Source organism: Pseudophryne corroboree, chromosome 11 (genome assembly GCF_028390025.1).
Source record: "Pseudophryne corroboree isolate aPseCor3 chromosome 11, aPseCor3.hap2, whole genome shotgun sequence".
In the NCBI taxonomy this organism is placed as follows: domain Eukaryota; kingdom Metazoa; phylum Chordata; class Amphibia; order Anura; family Myobatrachidae; genus Pseudophryne; species Pseudophryne corroboree.
The window spans coordinates 126,909,836-126,932,681 of NC_086454.1; the positions used below are offsets into that span (position 1 = coordinate 126,909,836).

Here is a 22,846-nt window from a genome sequence, read left to right on the forward strand (position 1 = left end):
TCTTTTTTCCCCCGATAATGTATCTTAGTCGTAAAGCGACGTGACTAGGATGCAGCAAGAGACTGTGCCGATTCATTTGATATAGGACACGTGCATATTGTGTGTGACTGCAACTGTGTACAGAGCACAATGAGACTTGTATTGGAAAAGCTGTGGCTGCTACATTGGCACACACAGACAAAAAAAAAAAAAAAAGACACCCAACGCTAGCAGTCTCCCAGGACCTGGCGTGCAGAGAGCGGCAGCTTGGTACGACTGCAGCAATGATGTATGAGGACACACCTGTAAGTAAAAAGAGGTGAACTGCGCTGTATTGTGCAGCAGTCTTGGTATGATACCACGGTACTCACTATCATCTCCAATAAATACAGGCAAACTTGCAAGGTCCTATTATTGGCAATCAAACATGTTGTACATTAGTAAATCGTTATGAAGTTACCTCACTGTCTTCAGGACTTGGTTGGACACATATGGGGTTGCCTTCTATAGTGAGTGATGTTAGATTGCTGCATAGTGCCAGGTACTGCAGCTCGCTTATGTGGTCAATGTTGTTCCCCTCTAAATCAAGGATCTCCAGATTCTCAAGCATGCTCACCTGACTCAGGTCCCTTAGATCATTGTAAGCCAAGTACAGCTCCTGTATTGGTTAATATGATGTAAGTCAATAATCACAGACAAATGCATAGAATGTTCAAGGTTTATGGATTTCTTATATTTTTCTAATTTTATTCTCCCATATAAATAGTGTATTTGTAACCAATAGATGAATTTACTAATTTGCTTTCAATAGCATAAATTGGTCTTGGTATTTAGACCATAATATCGCCTCTCCACTCCATATCTATCTCCTTTCTTGGAATGTCTGGGATACTCGCTAATATCATTGGGGTTCTCCTGCACTAGCAGTCTAGTAGACCACCCTCTTGGATCCTACAAAATTTCCCAGCCAAAGGGGTGGAGTCTTGATGCAATTAACAGCAAGTTGCATCAAAGCTTCACCCCTTGCAACATGAGGCTGTACCACTTGGACCACCCCTTCCAGAGGGAAATCCTCAAAAGCAGGCAAGTATGGTTTTCACCTAAACTGATTAAAAACAATGACTGATAGCAATCTATCATATAATATGCAGGCTGGTATATCGAAAGCTTTATAAACCACCAGAAATGTTTGTGACTGTTAAAAAATGCCTTTCCACATTAGACCAGCTACTTGTATGGGTCATACATTTACAACTAATTTGTAGGAGTTTGTGCCACTGGCTGGATGGGAATTATTTGTTGAAGAGGAAAAAATGTCCAATTCACTTTACCTTTAAGGAAAAGAAGGAGGCTATGCCATCCAGGTCTGTAAGGCCACAGCGTGCCATCCAGAGTACTTGCAAATGTGACAGTGATGTACCAAGGTCTCTAGAAGAACAAAATATCATTGTAGGCCATGCAGACTAGTCTCAGAAACATATGAAATATAATAGTATCAAAGAATAACTGACAATTTAAACTATTTTGGAGTCGGTTTATCAAGGTTTTTTTTATAAAACTATGTAGAAACAGCCATTTTTGCATAATCTTATGAATTGTTGCTATGCACTAATAGCCCAATGCAGGAGATTTCACATGAATCTCCTGCAGAAGACTAATTAGTGCTGCAGATCACAGCCCTCATTATTATCAATGGGGACTGTGATCTAACCTCTATGTACAAGTTTGGCCCCTTCCATTGACATCATCTACAGGTGGCATAATCCGCTTTAAACCTATGGAGGCATACTCACAGAAGCGGGATCTCCCGCAGACTCCTTCCAGCTCCGGAAACTGAGACTGTCAGATTCCCCAGAGGAATCTTTCACAAATGGGAAAGACTCCTCCGATAGGATGGCGGTCATTAGGTCGACATGAGTTAGGTCGACAAACATTGGGTCGACCATGTTTGGCCAACATGCATTAGGTCGACGTGGTCACTAGGTCGACATGGTCATTAGGTTGACATGGAAAAAGGTCGACATGAGTTTTTCACAATTTGTTTCATTTTTTGACCTTTTTCATACTTAACATGGCATGCATGGCAAGCGAAGTGAGCCATGCGAGGGGTCACGGTGCACTAATTGGGGCTCCCTGCCACTTTTCGAAGAAAACTACACCAAAAAAACTCATGTTGACCCTTTTCCGTGTCGACCTAATGGCTATGTCGAACTAATGCATGTTGACCAAATGTGGTTGACCCAATGTATGTCGACCTAACTCAGGTCGACCTAATGAACCACACCCTCTCCGATATGCCTGGGAAGTAACTGGCAGGAACAGCGGTTATCGCTATCGATGTCGCTGAGAGTTGAGTTCAGTACATAGGGAGTAATTCCAAGTTGATCGCAGCAGGAATTTTGTTAGCAGTTGGGCAAAACCATGTGCACTGCAGGGGAGGCAGATTTAACATGTGCAGAGAGTTAGATTTGGGTGGGGTGTGTTCAATCTGCAATCTAATTTGCAGTGTAAAAATAAAGCAGCCAGTATTTACCCTGCACAGAAATAAAATAACCCACCCAAATCTAACTGTTTCTGCACATGTTACATCTGCCTCCCCTGCAGTGCACATGGTTTTGCCCAACTGCTAACAAAATTCCTGCTGCGATCAACTTGGAATTACCCCCATAGTGAGGATATTTTCATTCAAACTTAAAATATCTGTCTCAATACAAATTGTTAATAATGTATAAGGTGCTGCGGTTATTAATACATAGGACCCTTAGTTTGAATTATTAATGTAATCCTGCCCCCATCTCTGGGCTGTGCCCCTGTCATAGGATATATTTAATTTCTGGTTGCATAGTTCACTTTTACTTTAATCCCTACCACTGAACTGACCGTTATATTCACTACAAAATCATCTGGTAAAGTACCCGGCTATCGTGATATCCAGCAGCAACTCTTTACCTATCTGAGCAGGGAGTCTGCAGACCTCTCCTCCTTGCTCTCTTGGTGATTGATAGCCGACGTCACCGGTAGGCGGGGCTTAGGGCCGCCATCAGTGGGGGGTGGACATAACTCCGGCGCTGATAAAAAGGTTGGCTTCTAGGGACTGCATCAGCTGCAGCCCACAGAAGCCAGATAGGGCTGATGTTATAGCAAGGGAGTGGCTTTACATGGAAAGCGCTATCGCAGGCACACTGGCAGTCCAATGGGAAGAAGACACCTTAACCTGGGACTGACTGACTGTCTGTGATTAGCAGGGAGCGCTTCCTATGGGAAGTCACTAGCGCTGATAGGAGTCCCTGTAGGTGGCAGATTTTACTGGGGGGGAGGGGGGGGGGGGCTGCAGGTCTAGGTATAATCCGCCACTGGTGATATCCCTACTGAAAAGTTGTGTAAGTAGACTATCACAATCAGTGCTTATTAACTTAGTCTGATTTGATGTATGCAAATGTCAAATTAAATATAACCCATATAAGAAACACATTTCTTACCTGATGGATAATATCATACTGTTGTTCAGCTTCAGCTGTCTTAGGTTTGGCATGTATGTCCCTGTGACAATCAAAAAGTAAATAAAAGTGATCAACGTTGACAATTACTCTTACATTATTGTTATAGTGCAGGCCACTAAATTGATCTCTGCTGTACAGATCTTTTTATGTATGTCATTCAGAATAAACTAAGTCTACTGGGTCAATTATTTAATGCACGAGGAGGGTGAACTTAGCTATATGCAGGAGAAGTGTAAGTCTTATTAAAGTCCCATCTCTGCCTATAGCAAACTTACACACACAGCAAGAGCCAGATTAAGGGGGCAGGTAGGTGGATTACCAGTTAGCCAACAAACAAGTGGATCTCCTGGTAGGTGATGATCCCAATCAGACATTACACTTTAGCTCTGCAATTCCTGCCCCACCCCTGCTTACCTAGATGCTGCAAGACAGAACCAACTAAACTTGCTTGTGCAGGAATACAGCAGGTCAATGCAGGACTGCATAGGAGAAAACTGACTGCCCCATTCTGATCTTCCCTGGTCTAGCACAGGCAGCAGCAGTTGTAGCACAGGGAAGGGAAATAGTGAGTAATTTGGTACATACATATAGTTATCTACCCTCGTGCAGAAATATCAAAGAGGTTACTTGTCATGTCACTGGGTTTTTGTTGACTAGGGGTCAGCAACCCTAGGGCTGGCTACTTTGGTGGGAGGGTGAAAGAAGCTAGGAGGCTTAATGAAACGCCTTCTCATGCAGGCGGACTACTAAGGAACAGAATGCAGAGCAGAATGGATAGCTGACTGGCGGTCTGGGGAAGGCAGGAACGAGGCCAGGCTCCTATAGCTGAGAACACTTGACACTGAATGGTTATGCAGGATGGTCTTGACAGAGACCGAGGCTGAATTGTAAATGCTGGAAGCACTTGTCGAAGACTGATACCCCTTTGACACCGCACATACAACTCGGTATTTGCCGAGTCGACACGGGTTGCTGTGCGGTGTGAAAGGAGTCCCTGCCAAATTCCCGGTCCCCTGACCCGGTAATTCAACCCAGGAATAAAGAAGGGTTATTCCCGGGTCAGGTACAGAGTGAACGGGTTGCCTGGTTGATGCGACCCGGGACCTGTTCACAGTACAGTATAGGCAGCATGATGATGATCTCATCTCCCAGCGCCGCCTTCGCACCCAATCCACAATGCTGCCACAGTCCCCGCCCCCGATGGCAACCTGACCTGGCATATTGCCGGGTTGAGAAGCCAGTGTGTAAGGGTTCAATGCCGGGTCGCACCCGGGAAGAATCCATTTCCAATTTCCCGGGTGCGACCCGGCATTGCGATGTGAAAGCGGCATGAGTCTAGTGCACAACTTAGACAGATAACAAAGTCTTTGCTGAGTATAGCACACAGGCCGATACAGATGAGAAAGTCCTTGCTGTGTACAGTACAGATGACAAGTCCTTGCTGCATGTATCGCATAGCTGGAGACAGATGACAAGTCCTTGCTGTATACAGTACATAACTGGAGACAGATGACAAGTCCTTGCCGCATATAGCACACAGCTGGAGACAGATGACAAGTCCTTGCTGCATATAGCGCATAGCTGGAGACAGATGACAAGTCCTTGCTGTATACAGCACATAACTGGAGACAGATGACAAGTCCTTGCCGCATATAGCACACAGCTGGAGACAGATAAGTCCTTGCTGTATATAGCGCACACTTGAAGACCGACTGGTTTAAACAATCATGTGCGCTGAGCAGAGCTAATTGTCTGAATTCTGGGGGTAATTCCAAGTTGATCGCAGCAGGATTTTTGTTAACAATTGGGCAAAACCATGTGCGCTGCAGGGGAGGCAGATATAACATGTGCAGAGAGAGTTAGATTTGGGTGGGGTGTGTTCAGTCTGCAATCTTATTTGCAGTGTAAAAATAAAGCAGCCAGTATTTATCCTGCACAGAAATAAAATAACCCACCCAAATCTAACTCTTTCTGCACATGTTATATCTGCCTCCCCTGCAGTGCACATGGTTTTGCCCAATTGCTATCAAAAATCCTGCTGCGATCAACTAGGAATTACCCCCTCTGTGCGCTGCAATAGCACTTTCTTTACCTAGGATGCTACATGGCTTGATGGATCTGGACCAAACTTGGTACACATACCCTTCATTATCCAACTTAAAATACTGTCAGGGTTTAAACTAAAAAAATCCACCCCTTTCGGGACCATATTATAATTCATTGCTCTGTATGTTTCTTTGTTTCTTTATCTGTTTGTCCGGTTATGCATTCAGACACTCCTGCACTGATTGGGATAAAACCAATGCAATGTGGTCTAACTGGATCCTGGCCAGGTATCAGGGGGCTTAGGGTCCCAGTCAGACCTCACAATGGAATGCATCAAGCAGAACTTTGACCCAGGGAGCTTGTTCTGGGCCTGCCACTGGATGGATTTGTATGTAAACTTCACAGAGTGATAACATTGGATCCCAGAAGACATACTAGGGGGTTGGGGTCCCCGTCAGACCTCCCATTGGTGTACGCTGGGCATTACCATAATGTAGTAAGGAGCCATCTGCGGCCAGACTGAAAAGGGAGTGCTGATGATTCAGACTCTGAATCAACCTTAATATGCACAATAAGGGTAATGTATACTAATTTGTTGGTCAGGCACAGTATTATTAAGAGGGACACCAGCCTGAGAATTAAGGGACGCTGAATAGCTCCTGGGCTTGTAGTTAGTGTTCATAGGGGGTCATTCAGATCTAATCGCTGCAGTGCGTTTTCGGCAGAGGGCGCTCAGGTACTAACTGCGCAACAAAGGGCATCGCTGGTCAGCAACAGAATGGTGCGAAAAACCTGATCGCATGGGCGTTCGCAAGGTAATTGACAGGGGAAGCCGTTTGTGGGTGGTAACTGACCATTTACTGGGAGTGTCCGGAAATACGCAGGCATTCCTAAGCGTTTTCAGGGAGTGTGTCTGACGTCAGCTCCGGCTCCAATCAGCCTGATGTGATCGCACTGTAGGAGTAAGTCCTGGGCTGCGCAGAGACTGCACACAGTGGATTTTAGCAGCTCGTCGTACACATAGGATCGCTCACTTGCACGGCGAATTTACACTCCCCCTGGAGGCGGCGACTATCTGAATACAGGACAGCAAAATTAGCCCAGTGATCAGGTCTGAATGACCCCCATAATGAGGCTCGTGCTGGCTTGGAGTTAGACCAATTTGCATGGTGAAAATACCAATGATGATGATGACTGATGTCCCCACTAGTTAGCTGCTTCTGATGGCAGATTGAGAATTAATCTCTGAAGTTGATAGGGGCTTTTATTTTTTATATTGGCACGAGACGGAGCATTGTGCTTGGTGTATTAACGAGGTTATTTATGTTTCACTGAAAACAAATTATTAAAAACATTTATGAACAGTTAGTGTTCCTGACGTAATCTGGGTGCATACGCTGCTAGTGCACCACCTGCATGCATCTTATGATGCATATGCCTCGGCATATGGGAGTATATATGATATTTTTCTGTGCGGCTTTTTTGAGGATAAATTATATCCGATCCAATATCTGTCCAACTCGGCATAAGGCCCCATGTACGAACACTGGCCACACAGAGCTCTATTGGGGCAGCACAAATAGGATCCAATCACCAAGCGATGAGGTACCAGGCAAGTCATATTTCAGAGGTGAAGTGAGGTCTCCTCCTACATAGATGGTGCAATCAGACCTTATAAATATATTTCTCTAACGTCCTAGTGGATGCTGGGGACTCCGTAAGGACCATGGGGAATAGCGGCTCCGCAGGAGACTGGGCACAGCTAAGAAAGAATTAGGACTACCTGGTGTGCACTGGCTCCTCCCACTATGACCCTCCTCCAGACTTCAGTTAGAATCCTGTGCCCGGCCGAGCTGGATGCACACTAGGGGCTCTCCTGAGCTCCTAGAAAGAAAGTATATGTTAGGTTTTTTATTTTACAGCGAGATCTGCTGGCAACAGACTCACTGCAGCGAGGGACTAAGGGGAGAAGAAGCGAACCTACCTAACTGGTGGTAGCTTGGGCTTCTTAGGCTACTGGACACCATTAGCTCCAGAGGGATCGACCGCATGGAACCGGCCATTGGTGTTCGGTCCCGGAGCCGCGCCGCCGGCCCCCTTACAGAGCCAGAAGCAAGAAGAAATCCGGAAAATCGGCGGCAGAAGACATCAGTCTTCACCAAGGTAGCGCACGGCACTGCAGCTGTGCGCCATTGCTCCTCATACACACTTCACACTCCGGTCACTGAGGGTGCCGGGCGCTGGGGGGGGGGGGCGCCCTGAGAAGCAATAAATACACCTTGGCTGGCAAATATATCACAATATATAGCCCCAGAGGCTATATATGTGATAAATACCCCTGCCAGAATCCATAAAAAAGCGTGAGAAAAGTCCGCGAAAAAGGGGCGGAGCTATCTCCCTCAACACACTGGCGCCATTTTCTCTTCACAGTGTAGCTGGAAGACAGCTCCCCAGGCTCTCCCCTGTAGTTTTCAGGCTCAAAGGGTTAAAAAGAGAGGGGGGGCACTAAATTTAGGTGCAATATTGTTTATACAAGCAGCTATTGGGGGAAAAATCACTCAGTTATAGTGTTATTCCCTGCATTATATAGCGCTCTGGTGTGTGCTGGCATACTCTCTCTCTGTCTCCCCAAAGGACTTTGTGGGGTCCTGTTCTCAGTCAGAGCATTCCCTGTGTGTGTGCTGTGTGTCGGTACGGCTGTGTCGACATGTGGGATGAGGAAGGTTACGTGGAGGTGGAGCAGAGGCCGATAAATGGGATGTCGTCCCCTGTGGGGCCGACACCAGAGTGGATGGATAGGTGGAAGGTATTAAACGACAATATCAACTCCTTACAAGGCTGGATGACGTAAAACAGCTGTGGGACAGCCGGCTTCTCAGCCCGCGCCTGCCCAGGCGTCTCAAAGGCCATCAGGGGCTCAAAAAAGCGCCCGTTACCTCAGATGGCAGACACAGATGTCGACACGGAGTCTGACTCCAGTGTCGACGAGATTGAGACATATACACAATCCACTAGGAACATCCGTTACATGATCTCGGCAATAAAAAATGTGTTACACATTTCTGAACCCAAGTACCACATAAAAGGGGTTTTATTTTTGGGGAGAAAAAGCAGCCAGTGTTTTGTTCCCCCATCATATGGAAGTCCACAAAAGGAAATAAAGTCCAGCTGTTTGTTGGAAAGCAATAGATGGTAATAGTCCTTCATCTCCACAGAGATCCCAGAATAGCCGCGGATCTGAATTCTTGAGCCGCCCGTATCAACATACGGCTCCCCGTCAGCCGGATAAACCAGCACACGGCTTATACTTTACAGTGAATCCACGGCTCCCTCTCCCCTGCGGCATTCGCACAGTGGGCATTGCAGGACACATCGCCGAGGACGCTCGGCTTTGGACCAGCCCACCTAAGGAGAGGTAATTGAACAATAAATAACACTGGATCACTCCCTCAATTTATTATGGGATGTCTACTGCACTGATCATTCACTTCCAATATTAACCTTACGGCTATTACCATCTATTGCTTTCCAACAAACAGCTGGACTTTATTTCCTTTTGTGGACTTCCATATAGAGAACTGACACAATTTGGTGTCTGTTTAAACGGATAAACTGAGTCAAGGTGTGCCTTTTTATATCCAACAATTTAATGTTATCTTTTACTGCTATTTTATGCTTTTTCATTAATAAATCAATTTATATACATACATCGGTTCTCCTAAAATTGCACTGTCCTTTCCCTGATACTTTGCGCAGCTGATTTTGTCTGTTTCTATATTCTCCAACCAAACACCCACATACTGTTTTTCAGCCGCGCATGTATCAGGGTAATTTGATTATTAGCCTCCTGCAATTGAGGCGCTGTAGAAGCAGTCTTCGGTTTTTTCTCTGATAGCTGTGGACGCTCTGGTAACACCGTGGGTGTACCAGTCGGTGTATGTGTTCCCTTCTCTGCCTCTCTTACCCAGGGTAATGAGAATAATAAGAAGGAGAGGAGTAGGAACTATACTCATTGTTTCGGGTTGGCCAAGAAGAGCTTGGTAACCAGAACTCCAAGAAATGATCTCAGAGGACCTATGGCCTCTGCCGCTCAGACAGGACCTGCTGCAGCAGGGGGCCTGTCTGTTTCAAGACGTACCGCGGCTGCGTTGACGGCATGGCGGTTGAACGCCGGATCCTGAAGGAAAAGGGAATTCCGGAGGAAGTTATCCCTACGCTATTTAAAGCTAGGAAAGAAGTGAACGCTAACCATTATCACTGCATATGGCGGAAATATGTTGCGTACTGTGAGGCCAGGAAGGCCCCAAAGGAGAAATTTCAGCTAGGTCGATTTCTGCACTTCCTACAGTCAGAGGTGACTATGGGCCTACAATTGGGTTCCATTAAAGTCCAGATTTCGGCTCTATCGATTTTCTTCCATAATGGAACTGGCTTCACTGCCTGAAGTTCAGACATTTGTCATGGGAGTGCTGCATATTCAGCCTCCTTTTGTGCCTCCAGTGGCACCGTGGGACCTCAACGTGGTGTTGGGTTTCCTAAAGTCACATTGGTTTGAGCCACTCAAAACCGTGAATTTAAAATATCTCACGTGGAAAGTGGTCATGCTTTTGGCCTTGGCTTCGGCAAGGCGGGTGGCAAAATTGTCGGCTTTGTCATGCAAAAGCCCCTATTGGATTTTCCATATGGATAGGGCAGAATTGAGGACTAGTCCCCAGTTTCTTCCTAAGGTGGTATCAGCTTTTCACTTGAACCAACCTATCGTGGTGCCTGCGGCTACTAGGGACTTGGAGGACTCCAAGTTACTGGACATAGTCAGGGCCTTGAAAATTTATGTTTCCAGAACGGCTGGAGTCAGGAAGACTGACTCGCTGTTTATCCTGTATGCACCAAACAAGATGGGTGCTCCTGCTTCAAAGCAGACTATTGCTCGCTGGATTTGTAGCACAATTCAGCTTGCGCATTCTGTGGCTGGCCTGCCGCAGCCTAAATCTGTAAAAGCCCATTCCACGAGGAAAGTGGGCTCTTCTTGGGCGGCTGCCCGAGGGGTCTCGGCTTTACAACTTTGCCGAGCTGCTACTTGGTCAGGGGCAAACACGTTTGCAAAATTCTACAAAATTGATACCCTGGCTGAGGAGGACCTTGAGTTCTCTCATTCGGTGCTGCAGAGTCATCCGCACTCTCCCGCCCGTTTGGGAGCTTTGGTATAATCCCCATGGTCCTTACGGAGTCCCCAGCATCCACTAGGACGTTAGAGAAAATAAGATTTTACTCACCGGTAAATCTATTTCTCGTAGTCCGTAGTGGATGCTGGGCGCCCGTCCCAAGTGCGGACTGTCTGCAATACTTGTATATAGTTATTGTTAACTAAAAGGGTTATGGTTGAGCCATCTGTTGAGAGGCTCTGTTATGTTCATACTGTTAACTGGGTATAATATCACGAGTTATACGGTGTGATTGGTGTGGCTGGTATGAGTCTTACCCGGGATTCAAAATCCTTTCCTTATTGTGTCAGCTCTTCCGGGCACAGTATCCTTACTGAAGTCTGGAAGAGGGTCATAGTGGGAGAAGCCAGTGCACACCAGGTAGTCCTAATTCTTTCTTAGCTGTGCCCAGTCTCCTGCGGAGCCGCTATTCCCCATGGTCCTTACGGAGTCCCCAGCATCCACTACGGACTACGAGAAATAGATTTACCGGTGAGTAAAATCTTATTAAATAGCACCTCTTGCAATAATTCTCCCTAAAATCTAAAACTGTTTTCCTTGGTACACTTTAGTCTATTAGGTTTTCACTGTATGTATTTCCGCTGTGGCTGGAGAGGGGTGAAGTAGCAGGAGCTCATATCCTAGATATAGGTCTTTCTTTAGCGCTTACAATTTGGTTACTTTGTTTCTGTAATATTGAGTTATCTTGTTTTATCTCCTGCAACTAATCAGACACTTGGTTTTATTTTCTAAACGGTATCACAACAGACTGCGAAAATCTGATTGGTTGCTTTAAATGACAGAATACTACAGGAACTTAAGCAGCACCTCCAATTCACCCAATCAGTGACAGCTCCATCCGGTACTAGCAGGACAGCACCAGGGTTGCTCTTGATTGTCCTATTATGAGTGGCACTCGAATAATTAATAAGAACCCCAACAGTGTGCTAAACTCGATCACACTCCCATTCTGCCTCCTAAAGCACACTGACATCTTATAACTAAGCATACTCAGCATGGAAAGAGTACATTTATGCTCCACTAATAAAACCTACGTCCAAATAAAAAAAAAAACTCCTGGTCAGCTGTTGTTGATGGTGTAGTACATTTATACGGCCACATGAGGGAGCTAAAGATATATTTAAAACTCCTGCAACAGGTATTTTCGCTAGGTGTGAACATCATTCATTTGTGATTTGCATGGATTTCCATGTCGACCTTTTGTCACTGTCGACATTTTCTTCTGTACACCGTTTGCATGTTGACCATTTGGGGTCGATCTACAGACTGTTTACCGCATACCCTGGGATCTTGGTTCTATTTTTTGTGAAGTAGGTGCCACATGGCGTTACTGGCATCATGGCAAAGCAGTGGGTAGATCCTGAAGATGGAAAAGGCATCATCATTATGTCTCCATGCCAGGTGCAAAGACATAAAACACCTCACTGGGCAGTGTGGGCGAGGTCGTGTGCTGCCGGAGGAGAGGATCAAACTGTGTAGCTAAATATGGAATAAATTTTACTTGTCTGAATTAATACAAGTTTTTCACATTTTAACTTTGTTTAATTGATTCACTCAACTCTACCTGCGGACCAGTGACCACACTCTCCCTGGAAGAGTCATTATGTGACGAAAGGGAGTAGCTAATATATGTATATTGCATCATCATATTCTATGTAGTAAACGTGCAAATGTGGAATTTGTGTACATGTCAGGGTGTTCCATGGGCCTAATTCAGACCCTAACGTAGCAGCAAATGTGGTAGTAGTTGGGCAAAACCATGGTGGTCATTCCGAGTTGATCGCTCGTTATATTTTTTTCGCAACGGAGCGATTAGTCGCTAATGCCCATGCGCAATGTCCGCAGTGCGACTGCGCCAAGTAAATTTGCTATGCAGTTAGGTATTTTACTCACGGCATTACGAGGTTTTTTCTTCGTTCTGGTGATCGTAGTGTGATTGACAGGAAGTGGGTGTTTCTGGGCGGAAACTGGCCGTTTTATGGGTGTGTGCGAAAAAACGCTGCCGTTTGTGGGAAAAACGCGGGAGTGTCTGAAGAAACGGGGGAGTGTCTGGGTGAACGCTGGGTGTGTTTGTGACGTCAAACCAGGAACGAAACTGACTGAACTGATCGCAATGGCAGAGTAAGTCTCGAGCTACTCAGAAACTGCTAAGAACTGTCTATTCGCAAATCTGCTAATCTTTCGTTCGCAAATCTACTATGCTAAGATTCACTCCCAGTAGGCGGCGGCTTAGCGTGTGCAAAGCTGCTAAAAGCAGCTTGCGAGCGAACAACTCGGAATGAGGGCCCATGTGCACTGCAGGTGTGGCAGATATAACATTTGCAGAGACAGTTAGATTTGGGTGGGTTATTTTGTTTCTGTGCAGGGTAAATACTGGCTTCTTTATTTTTACTCTGCAATTTAGATTTCAGTTTGAACACACCCCACCCAAATCTTACTCTCTCTGCACTGCACATGTTATATCTGCCCCCACCCTGCAGTGCACATGGTTTTGCCTATCTGCTAACAAATTTGCTGCTACGATCAGGTCTCATGTTCCACTTAGGGGCATCCCTTGCATTTCCTCAAACACACCCCTGCAAATACAAAAGCACCAGCAGAAGAAACATGTGGCACACGTTGACATATTTGGTGGGGAAGATACTATTTACCGGCGGGCGGGATGCCGACTGTCAAGATCCAGACAGCAGAATCCTGCCCACCAGAATGCTGGCAGCAGGGTGAGCGCTAAGAGTCCTTGCGGGCTCACTGCGCTCGTCCCGCTGCGGGCTCGGTGGCTTGCTGCGCTCACCACAGTTTCTATTATCACTCTATGGATGTCGTGGACACCCAGGAGTGGGAATACCCCCTGTGCGCCGGGATTCTGGCTATCGGCATTGTCGGCTGTCAGGATTCCAGCATTGGTATCCTGACCGCCAGGATCTCAGCAGCCGACAAATTGATTGCATCCCTTTAGTGGAACCTATAACTGGCTTATTGTAATCAGAGCAACAGAACTGTGTGTAGTCCATGTAGGGCCTGATGTTTGACCCCTCACCTAAAAAACAGCCCTCACCAAAATTCCCCAGGGTGTGTTCCCGGGTGTCCACACACATCTGGAGGACCTTAACTTCTTGGAGATCATCCACCCCAGTAAGTGCTTTCTGCAGAGGATGAAAACAAATGGAGAAAACAACTAAGAGTTGGACAAAATCAGCTAGAATTTAACGAAAGTGACTTTTATGGATTTTGTGCAGAATACTTACCAATCTGGCTGGTGATAAATATTCATCGACCAGGATTTTGTCTTCATCTCTGTTTAGAGGACTGGGGTTCAGCGGTCCTTGCCACCCAAAATCGATCACTCTGACACTGGGAGTATCAGGACGTATCTCCAATGTCTGATTCATGGTTTATCTGAAAACACAGAAGTAGTCATCAATAGGATAAGTGGGAAGACAGACCATATCACTGTGACCAAGTACCCCAGCAGTCCTGTATATAGCCTCTCAAATCATCAGAATACTCGCATCATCATATAATAGTTGAGAAGATAAGTCACCTGTCCACTCCACTGATTATGTGGCTGGGGACAGGGCTTTATATCACAGGGTCAATGTCATAATTTGAAGACAGGAAGCCAAAGATTCAGAGTTAGATAGTGAAAGAAGCAGAGTCCCCCAATACCTAGCACGATGGATGTGAGACCTCTGTTAAATACAGTATGTCCAGGTAAACTGTAGTGTCAAATCCAGTACATACCAAAATAATAGGATTTTAATTACCTACCGGTAAATCCATTTCTCGTAGTCCGTAGAGAATGCTGAGGTCCACAATAGTACCACGGGGTATAGACGGGTCCCTTGGGAGCCATGGGCACTTTTAGAGTTTAATAGTGTGACCTGGCTCCTCCTTCTATGCCCCTCCTACCAGACCTAGTCTAGAAACTGTGCCCGAGGAGACGGACATACTTCGAGAGAAGGAAATACACAGATAGTGGTAAGATTCACACCAGCTCACACATAACAACAGAAAACCAAGCTAACCAGCTTGAAACATGTCAGCAACAGTTGAATAACAGTACTTAACCAAGTAACAATGCAGTACTTAATCAAGTAACAAGGCAGTACTGAACCAAGTAACAACTGCAGGAAAACGAAGCGCTGTGCGGGCGCCCAGCATCCTCTACGGACTACGAGAAAAGGATTTACTGGTAGGTAATTAAAAATAAGATTTTAAACCTACCGGTAAATCTTTTTCTCCTAGTCCGTAGAGGATGCTGGGGACTCCGTAAGGACCATGGGGATAGATGGGCTCCACAGGAGACATGGGCACTAAGAAAGAACTTTAGGTATGGGTGTGGACTGGCTCCTCCCTCTATGCCCCTCCTCCAGACCTCAGTTAGAGAAACTGTGCCCAGAGGAGACGGACAGTACGAGGAAAGGATTTTAGTTAATCTAAGAGCAAGATTCATACCAGCCCACACCATCCACACCGTATAACATGGGATATACGAACCAGTTAACAGTATGAAACAACACAGCATCAGTCCGAGACTGAGGAAAACTGTAACATAACCCTTATGTAAGCAAAACTATATACAAGTCTTGCAGAAGTAGTCCGCACTTGGGACGGGCGCCCAGCATCCTCTACGGACTAGGAGAAAAAGATTTACCGGTAGGTTTAAAATCTTATTTTCTCTTACGTCCTAGAGGATGCTGGGGACTCCGTAAGGACCATGGGGATTATACCAAAGCTCCTAAACGGGCGGGAGAGGGCGGATGACTCTGCAGCACCGATTGAGCAAACATGAGGTCCTCCTCAGCCAGGGTATCAAACTTGCAGAATTTTGCAAAAGTGTTTGAACCCAACCAAGTAGCAGCTCGGCACAGCTGTAATGCCGAGACCCCTCGGGCAGCCGCCCAAGAAGAGCCCACTTTCCTGGTGGAATGGGCCTTTATTGATTTTGGTAACGGCAATCCAGCCGTAGAATGAGCCTGCTGAATCGTGTTATAGATCCAGCGAGCAATAGTCTGCTTGGAAGCAGGAGCGCCAACCTTGTCGGCTGCATACAGGATAAACAGTGCTTCTGTTTTCCTGACCCTAGCCGTTCTGGCCACGTAAATTTTCAAAGCCCTGACCACATCAAGGGACTCGGAATCCTCAAAGTCTTGCGTAGCCACAGGCACCACAATAGGTTGGTTCATATGAAAAGATGAAACCACCTTAGGCAAGAATTGAGGACGGGTCCGCAATTCCGCTCTATCCATATGGAAAACTAAATAGGGGCTTTTATGAGACAAAGCCGCCAACTCCGACACTCGCCTAGCCGAAGCCAAGGCTAACAACATGACCACTTTCCAAGTGAGATATTTTAACTCCACCGTTTTAAGTGGTTCAAACCAGTGTGACTTAAGGAAACTCAACACCACTTTCAGGTCCCAAGGTGCCACTGGAGGTACAAAAGGAGGCTGAACATGCAGCACTCCCTTCACAAAAGTCTGTACTTCTGGGAGAGAAGCCAATTCCTTCTGAAAGAAAATGGATAGGGCCGAAATCTGAACCTTAATGGAGCCTAATTTTAGGCCCAAATTCACTCCAGTCTGTAGGAAGTGAAGGAAACGGCCCAGATGGAATTCTTCCGTAGGAGCATTCCTGGCCTCACACCAAGAAACATACTTCCGCCATATACGGTGATAATGTTTAGCTAACACGTCCTTCCTAGCCTTGACCTCATCCGGAATGCCCTTTTTCGCTAGGATCCGGTGGTCAACCGCCATGCCGTCAAACGCAGCCGCGGTAAGTCTTGGAACAGACAAGGCCCCTGTTGTAACAGGTCCGGTCTTCGAGGAAGAGGCCACGGATCTTCTGTGAGCATTTCCTGCAGTTCCGGATACCAGGCCCTTCATGGCCAATCTGGAACAATGAGAATTGTCTGTACTCCTCTTTTTCTTATTATTCTCAACACCTTGGGGATGAGAGGAAGAGGAGGAAACACATAGACCGACTGGAACACCCACGGTGTCACGAGGGCATCCACTGCCACCGCCTGAGGGTCTCTTGACCTGGCGCAATGCCTCTGTAGTTTTTTGTTGAGGCGGGACGCCATCATGTTTATCTGGGGCAGTCCCCACTGACTTGCAATCTGTGCGAAGACTTCCTGATGAAGTCCCCACTCTCCTGGATGTAGATCGTGTCTGCTGAGGAAGTCTGCTTCCCAGTTGTCCACCCCCGGAATGAACACTACTGACAGTGCGCTGACATGATTTTCCGCCCAGCGAAGAATCCTGGTGGCTTCCGTCATTGCCACTCTGCTCCTTGTGCCGCCTTGGCGGTTTACATGAGCCACTGCGGTGATGTTGTCTGACTGAATCAGAACCGGTAGATCGCGCAGCAAAGACTCCGCTTGACAAAGGGCATTGTATATGGCCCTCAGCTCCAGGACGTTGATGTGAAGACAAGTCTCCTGGCTTGACCAAAGACCTTGGAAGTTTCTTCCCTGTGTGACTGCTCCCCAACCTCAGAGGCTCGCGTCCGTGGTTACCAGAATCCAATCCTTAATGCCGAACCTGTGATCCTCTAGAAGGTGAGCACTCTGCAGCCACCACAGGAGAGTCACGCTGGCCCTGGGGGACAGGGTGATCAACTGATGAATCTGTAGATGTGACCCGGACCACTTGTCCAGTAGGTCCCATTGGAAGGTCCTCGCATGGAACCTGATGAAGGGAATGGCCTCGTAAGATGCCACCATCTTTCCCAGGACTCGAGTGCAGTGATGCACTGACACCTGTTTTGGCTTCAATAGGTCCCTGACCAGAGTCATGAGTTCCTGGGCCTTTTCTATCGGAAGATAAACCCTTTTCTGGTCCGTATCCAGAATCATGCCTAAGAAGGTCAAACGAGTCGTAGGAACTAACTGCGACTTCGGGATATTGAGAATCCAGCCGTGTTGCTGTAACACCTTCAGTGAAAGTGACAAGCTGTTCAACAACTGCTCTCGTGATCTCGCTTTTATGAGGAGATCGTCCAAGTACGGGATAATTGTGACACCCTGCTTGCGCAGGAGCACCATCATTTCCGCCATTACCTTGGTGAAAATCCTCGGGGCCGTGGAAAGCCCAAACGGCAACGTCTGAAATTGGTAATGACAATCCTGTACCGCAAATCTCCGGTACGCCTGATGAGGTGGATATATGGAAACATGAAGGTATGCATCCTTTATGTCCAGGGATACCATAAAATCCCCCCCTTCTAGGCTGGCGATGACCGCTCTGAGCGATTCCATCTTGAACTTGAACCTTTTCAAGTATAGGTTCAAGGATTTTTAATTTAAAATGGGTCTGACCGAACCCTCCGGTTTCGGGACTACAAATAGGGCTGAGTAATACCCCCTCCCTTGTTGAAGCAGGGTAACTTTGACCACCACCTGTTGAAGACACAATTTGTGAATTGCATTTAAAACTATCTCCCTTTCTGGGGGAGAAGCTGGTAGGGCCAATTTGAAAAACCGGCGAGGAGGCACCTCTTCGAATTCCAGCTTGTAACCCTGGGAAACAATTTCTATTGCCTAGAGATCCACCTGTGAGTGAACCCAGATGTGGCTGAAAAGTCGAAGACGTGCCCCCACTGGGGCGGACTCCCTCAGCGGAGACCCAGCGTCATGCGGTGGATTTTGTAGACGCCGGGGAGGACTTCTGCTCCTGGGAACTAGCTGTGGTTGGCAGCTTTTTTCCTCTGCCCTTACCTCTGGCAAGAAAGGACGATCCACGTACTCTTGTTTTTATTTGACCGAAAGGACTGCATTTGATAATGTGGAGCTTTCTTAAGCTGTGAGGGAATATAAGGCAAAAAATTTGATTTACCTGCCGTAGCTGTGGAGACCAGGTCCGAAGGACCTTCCCCAAACAATTCCTCACCCTTGTAAGGTAAAACCTCCATATGCCTCTTTGAGTCGGCATCACCTGTCCATTGCCGGGTCCATAGGACTCGTCTAGCAGAAATCGACATAGCGTTGACTCTAGAACCAAGTAGGCCAATGTCTCTTTGAGCATCCCTCATATATAAGACAGCATCTTTAATATGACCCAGGGTCAATAAAATGGTATCCTTATCCAGGGTATCCAATTCCGCCGATAAGGTATCTGTCCACGCTGCTACAGCGCTACAAATCCAAGCCGACGCTATTGCCGGTCTGAGTAAGGTACCAGAGTGTGTGTAAATGGACTTTAAGGTAGCCTCCTGCTTGCGATCAGCAGGATCCCTGAGGGTAGCCGTATCTTGGGATGGCAGTGCTACCTTTTTGGATAAGCGTGTCAACGCTTTGTCTACCCTTGGGGAGGATTCCCACCGTATCCTGTCCTTAGTCGGGAAAGGATACGCCATAAGAATCCTTTTGGGAATCTGCAGTTTCTTGTCTGAGATTCCCAAGCCTTTTCAAATAACTCGTTCAGCTCATGAGAAGGGGTAAAGGTTACCTCAGGTTTCTTTTCCTTATACATGTGTACCCTCGTGTCAGGGACAGGGGGTTCCTCTGTGATATGCAAAACATCCTTTATTGCAATAATCATATATTGAATACTTTTAGCCAATTTTGGCTGTAACTTTGCATCATCGTAGTCGACACTGGAGTCAGAATCCGTGTCGGTATTAGTGTCTACTATTTGGGATAGTGGGCGCTTTTGAGACCCCGAGGGTCCCTGCGACATAGGGGCAGGCAGGGCCCGACTCTCTGCATAATTCCTGGACTCAGCTTTGTCCAACCTTTTGTGCAATAAATTCACATTAGCACTTAACACATTCCACATATCCACCCAATCAGGTGTCGGTGTTGCCGACGGAGACACCACATTCATTTGCTCCACCTCCTCGCTATGAAAACCTTCTACCTCAGACATGCCGACACACGCGTACCGACACACCACACACTCAGGGAAACCTCTTATCTGAAGACAGTTCCCCCACAAGGCCCTTTGGAGAGACAGAGAGAGAGTATGCCAGCACACACCCAGCGCCAATGACCCAGGAAAAAACACAATGTTTACCCAGATAGCGCTGTTTTATCTATGTTGCGCCAAATTATGTGCCCCCCCCTTCTTAAAAACCCTCTTTCACCGTGGTAAGCAGGGGAGAGTCCGGGGAGCTTCCTCTCAGCAGTGTGCTGTGGAGAAAATGGCGCTGGTGAGTGCTGAGGAACAAGCTCCGCCCCCTCAGCGGCAGGCTTCGGTCCCGCTGAAAATTTTCAAAAACTTGCGGGGGTCTCATATATACAGTGCAGAGCCTGCATAACACTATTTTAGCTAGATTTGGAGGTCCTTATTGCTGCCCAGGGCGCCCCCCCTGCGCCCTGCACCCTTACAGTGACTGCTGTGTGTGTGCTGTGTGGGAGCAATGGCGCACAGCGTTCCCGCTGTGCGTTACCTCTTATGAAGATCTGAAGTCTTCTGCCACCTCTGAAGTCTTCTTTCTTCACATACTCACCCGGCTTCTATCTTCCGGCTCTGCGAGGAGGACGGCGGCGCAGCTCTGGGACGAACGGCGAGGGTGAGACCTGCGTTCCATTCCCTCTGGAGCTAATGGTGTCCAGTAGCCTAAGAAACAGAGCCTAACATTAAAGTCGGTCTGTTTCTCTCCCCTCAGTCCTTCGATGCAGGGAGTCTGTTGCCAGCAGGCTCCCTGAAAATAAAAAACCTAACAAAATACTTTCTTTTCAGGAAACTCCGGAGAGCTCCCTGTAATGCACCCAGTCTCCTCTGGGCACAGTAATAAACTGAGGTCTGGAGGAGGGGCATAGAGGGAGGAGCCAGTGCACACCCATACCTAAAGTTCTTTCTTAAAGTGCCCATGTCTCCTGCGGAGCCCGTCTATCCCCATGGTCCTTACGGAGTCCCGAGCATCCTCTAGGACGTAAGAGAAATCCTTTTTTCTCTTATGTCCTAGAGGATGCTGGGGTCCACATTAGTACCATCGGGATGTACCAAAGCTCCCAGTTCGGGAGGGAGTGTGTGGTTACGGAACGGCCCCTGTTACAGAAGGTCCTCGCGAAGAGGAAGAGGCCTCGGCTCTTCCAGCAGTAACTCCAGAAGATCAACGTACCAAGCCCTTCTTGGCCAGTCCGGAGCAATGAGGATCGCCTGAACTCGTGTTCTTTTTATTAGTTTGATAATCCTTGGGATGAGTGGAAGTGGAGGTAACACATACACTGACTGGAACACCCACGGAGTCACCACGGTGTCCACTGCCACTGCCTTTGGGTCTCTCGACCTGGAACAGTACCTCCGAAACTTCTTGCTGAGGCGGGAGGCCATCATGTCTATTTGAGGTACACCCCAAAGACCTGTCACCTCCGCGAACACCTCCGGGTGGAGGCCCCACTCTCCTGGATGGAGATCTTGTCTCCTGAGGAAGTCCGCTTCCCAGTTGTCCACTCCTGGAATGAAGATTGCCGACAGCGCCACCGCGTGTTTTTCTGCCCAGAGGATGATTCTTGTTACTTCTGACATTGCAGCTCTGCTCTTCATTCCGCCCTGTCGGTTTATGTAGGCCACTGTCGTTACATTGTCCAACTGAACCTGAATGGCCTGATCTTTCAGAAGATGTGCCGCTTGTAGAAGACCGTTGTAGACGGCCCTTAGTTCCAGAATGTTTATCGGAAGGATGGATTCCAGACTTGACCACCTTCCTTGGAAGTTTTCCCCTTGGGCGACTGCACCCCAACCTCTGAGACTTGCATCCGTGATTAGAAGGATCCTATTCTGAATCCCGAACCTGCGGCCCTCTAGTAGGTGAGAAGTTTGCAGCCACCAGAGGAGCGAGATACTGGCTTTCGGCGACAAATGCATCCTCTGGTGCATGTGAAGATGAGATCCCGACCATTTGTCCAGGAGATCTAGTTGGAAGGACCGTGCATGAAATCTTCCGTACTGTAGAGCTTCGTAGGAGGCAACCATCTTTCCCAGAAGGTGAATGCACTGATGAACTGACACCCGGGCTGGCTTCTGGACATCCCGGACCATTGTTTGTATCACCAACGCTTTCTCCGCAGGTAGAAACACCCTCTGTACTTCCGTGTCGAGCATCATCCCCAGGTAGGACAGCCTCCTTGTCGGCTCCAAATGCGACTTTGGAAGATTCAGGATCCATCCATGATCCTGGAGTATTTGAGTTGAGAGAGCAATGCTGTGTAACAACTTCTCCCTGGAAGACGCCTTTATTAGCAGATCGTCCAGATAAGGAATTATGTTCACACCCTGCTTGCGGAGGAGTAGCATCATTTCCGCCATGACCTTGGTGAACACCCTCGGTGCCGTGGAGAGGCCAAACGGCAGTGCTTGGAACGGATAGTGAAAGTCCAGTAGCGCAAATCTTAGATAAGCCTGGTGAGGCGGCCAAATCGGAATGTGAAGGTACGCATCCTTGATATCTAGGGATACCAGAAATTCCCCCTCGCCTAGACCTGAGATCACCGCTCTCAGAGACTCCATCTTGAATCTGAATTCCCTCAAATAAGGGTTCAATGACTTTAGGTTCAATATTGGCCTGACCGAACCATCCGGTTTCGGTATCACAAACAGGTTTGCGTAATAACCCTTGTGCTTTAGGTGAGGTGGAACTGGAACAATGACATTTGACTTTAGCAATTTTTGAATGGCTTCCTGTAGGATAGCACTTTCTGTCAGCGAAGCTGGTAAGCCTCATTTGAAGAATCTGTGAGGTGGGAGTTCTTGAAACTCCAGTCTGTACCCCTGGGTAACAATATCCTGTACCCAGGGATCCAGGCATGAGGACGCCCAGACCCGACTGAAATTTCTTAGTATTGCTCCCACCTGCACGATCTCCAGGCTGGAAGGTCCACCGTCATGCCGAGGATTTTGAGGAAGCAGAACCAGGTTTCTGTTCCTGGGAACCTGTTGGTGCAGGTTTTCTGGATTTCCCCCGACCTCCCCTAAAGAAAGCGGAAGGGAGTTTGTACTTTTTAACTTTCGCGTTCCGAAAGGACTGCATTGTAGACGTAGGATAAGATTTCCTAGTCGGCGGTGCGTAAGAGGGAAGAAAAGTTGACTTACCCGCAGTTGCCCTGGAGATCCACGCATCTAAGGCTTCCCCAAACAGAGCCTGACCTGT

At 47.4% G+C, this 22,846-nt stretch overlaps 1 protein-coding gene across 3 annotated transcripts in view; it reads right to left on the reverse strand.

The window, feature by feature from the left end:
• The window catches only part of LRRC56 (leucine rich repeat containing 56), an 81,310-nt gene that overhangs the window by 20,392 nt on the left and 38,072 nt on the right, over window positions 1-22,846 (reverse strand). For 2 of the 3 annotated variants that reach the window (XM_063944800.1, XM_063944799.1), the window contains 5 exons: window positions 13,993-14,143; window positions 13,785-13,890; window positions 3,459-3,519; window positions 1,311-1,407; window positions 440-637 (listed from right to left, as the gene is read on the reverse strand). In XM_063944800.1, the coding sequence (XP_063800870.1) occupies window positions 440-637; window positions 1,311-1,407; window positions 3,459-3,519; window positions 13,785-13,890; window positions 13,993-14,136 (606 nt within the window). In that variant the 5' untranslated portion in view covers window positions 14,137-14,143. The remainder of the gene's footprint in view (window positions 1-439; window positions 638-1,310; window positions 1,408-3,458; window positions 3,520-13,784; window positions 13,891-13,992; window positions 14,144-22,846) is intronic. The other variant, XM_063944801.1, reaches the window with a different exon arrangement.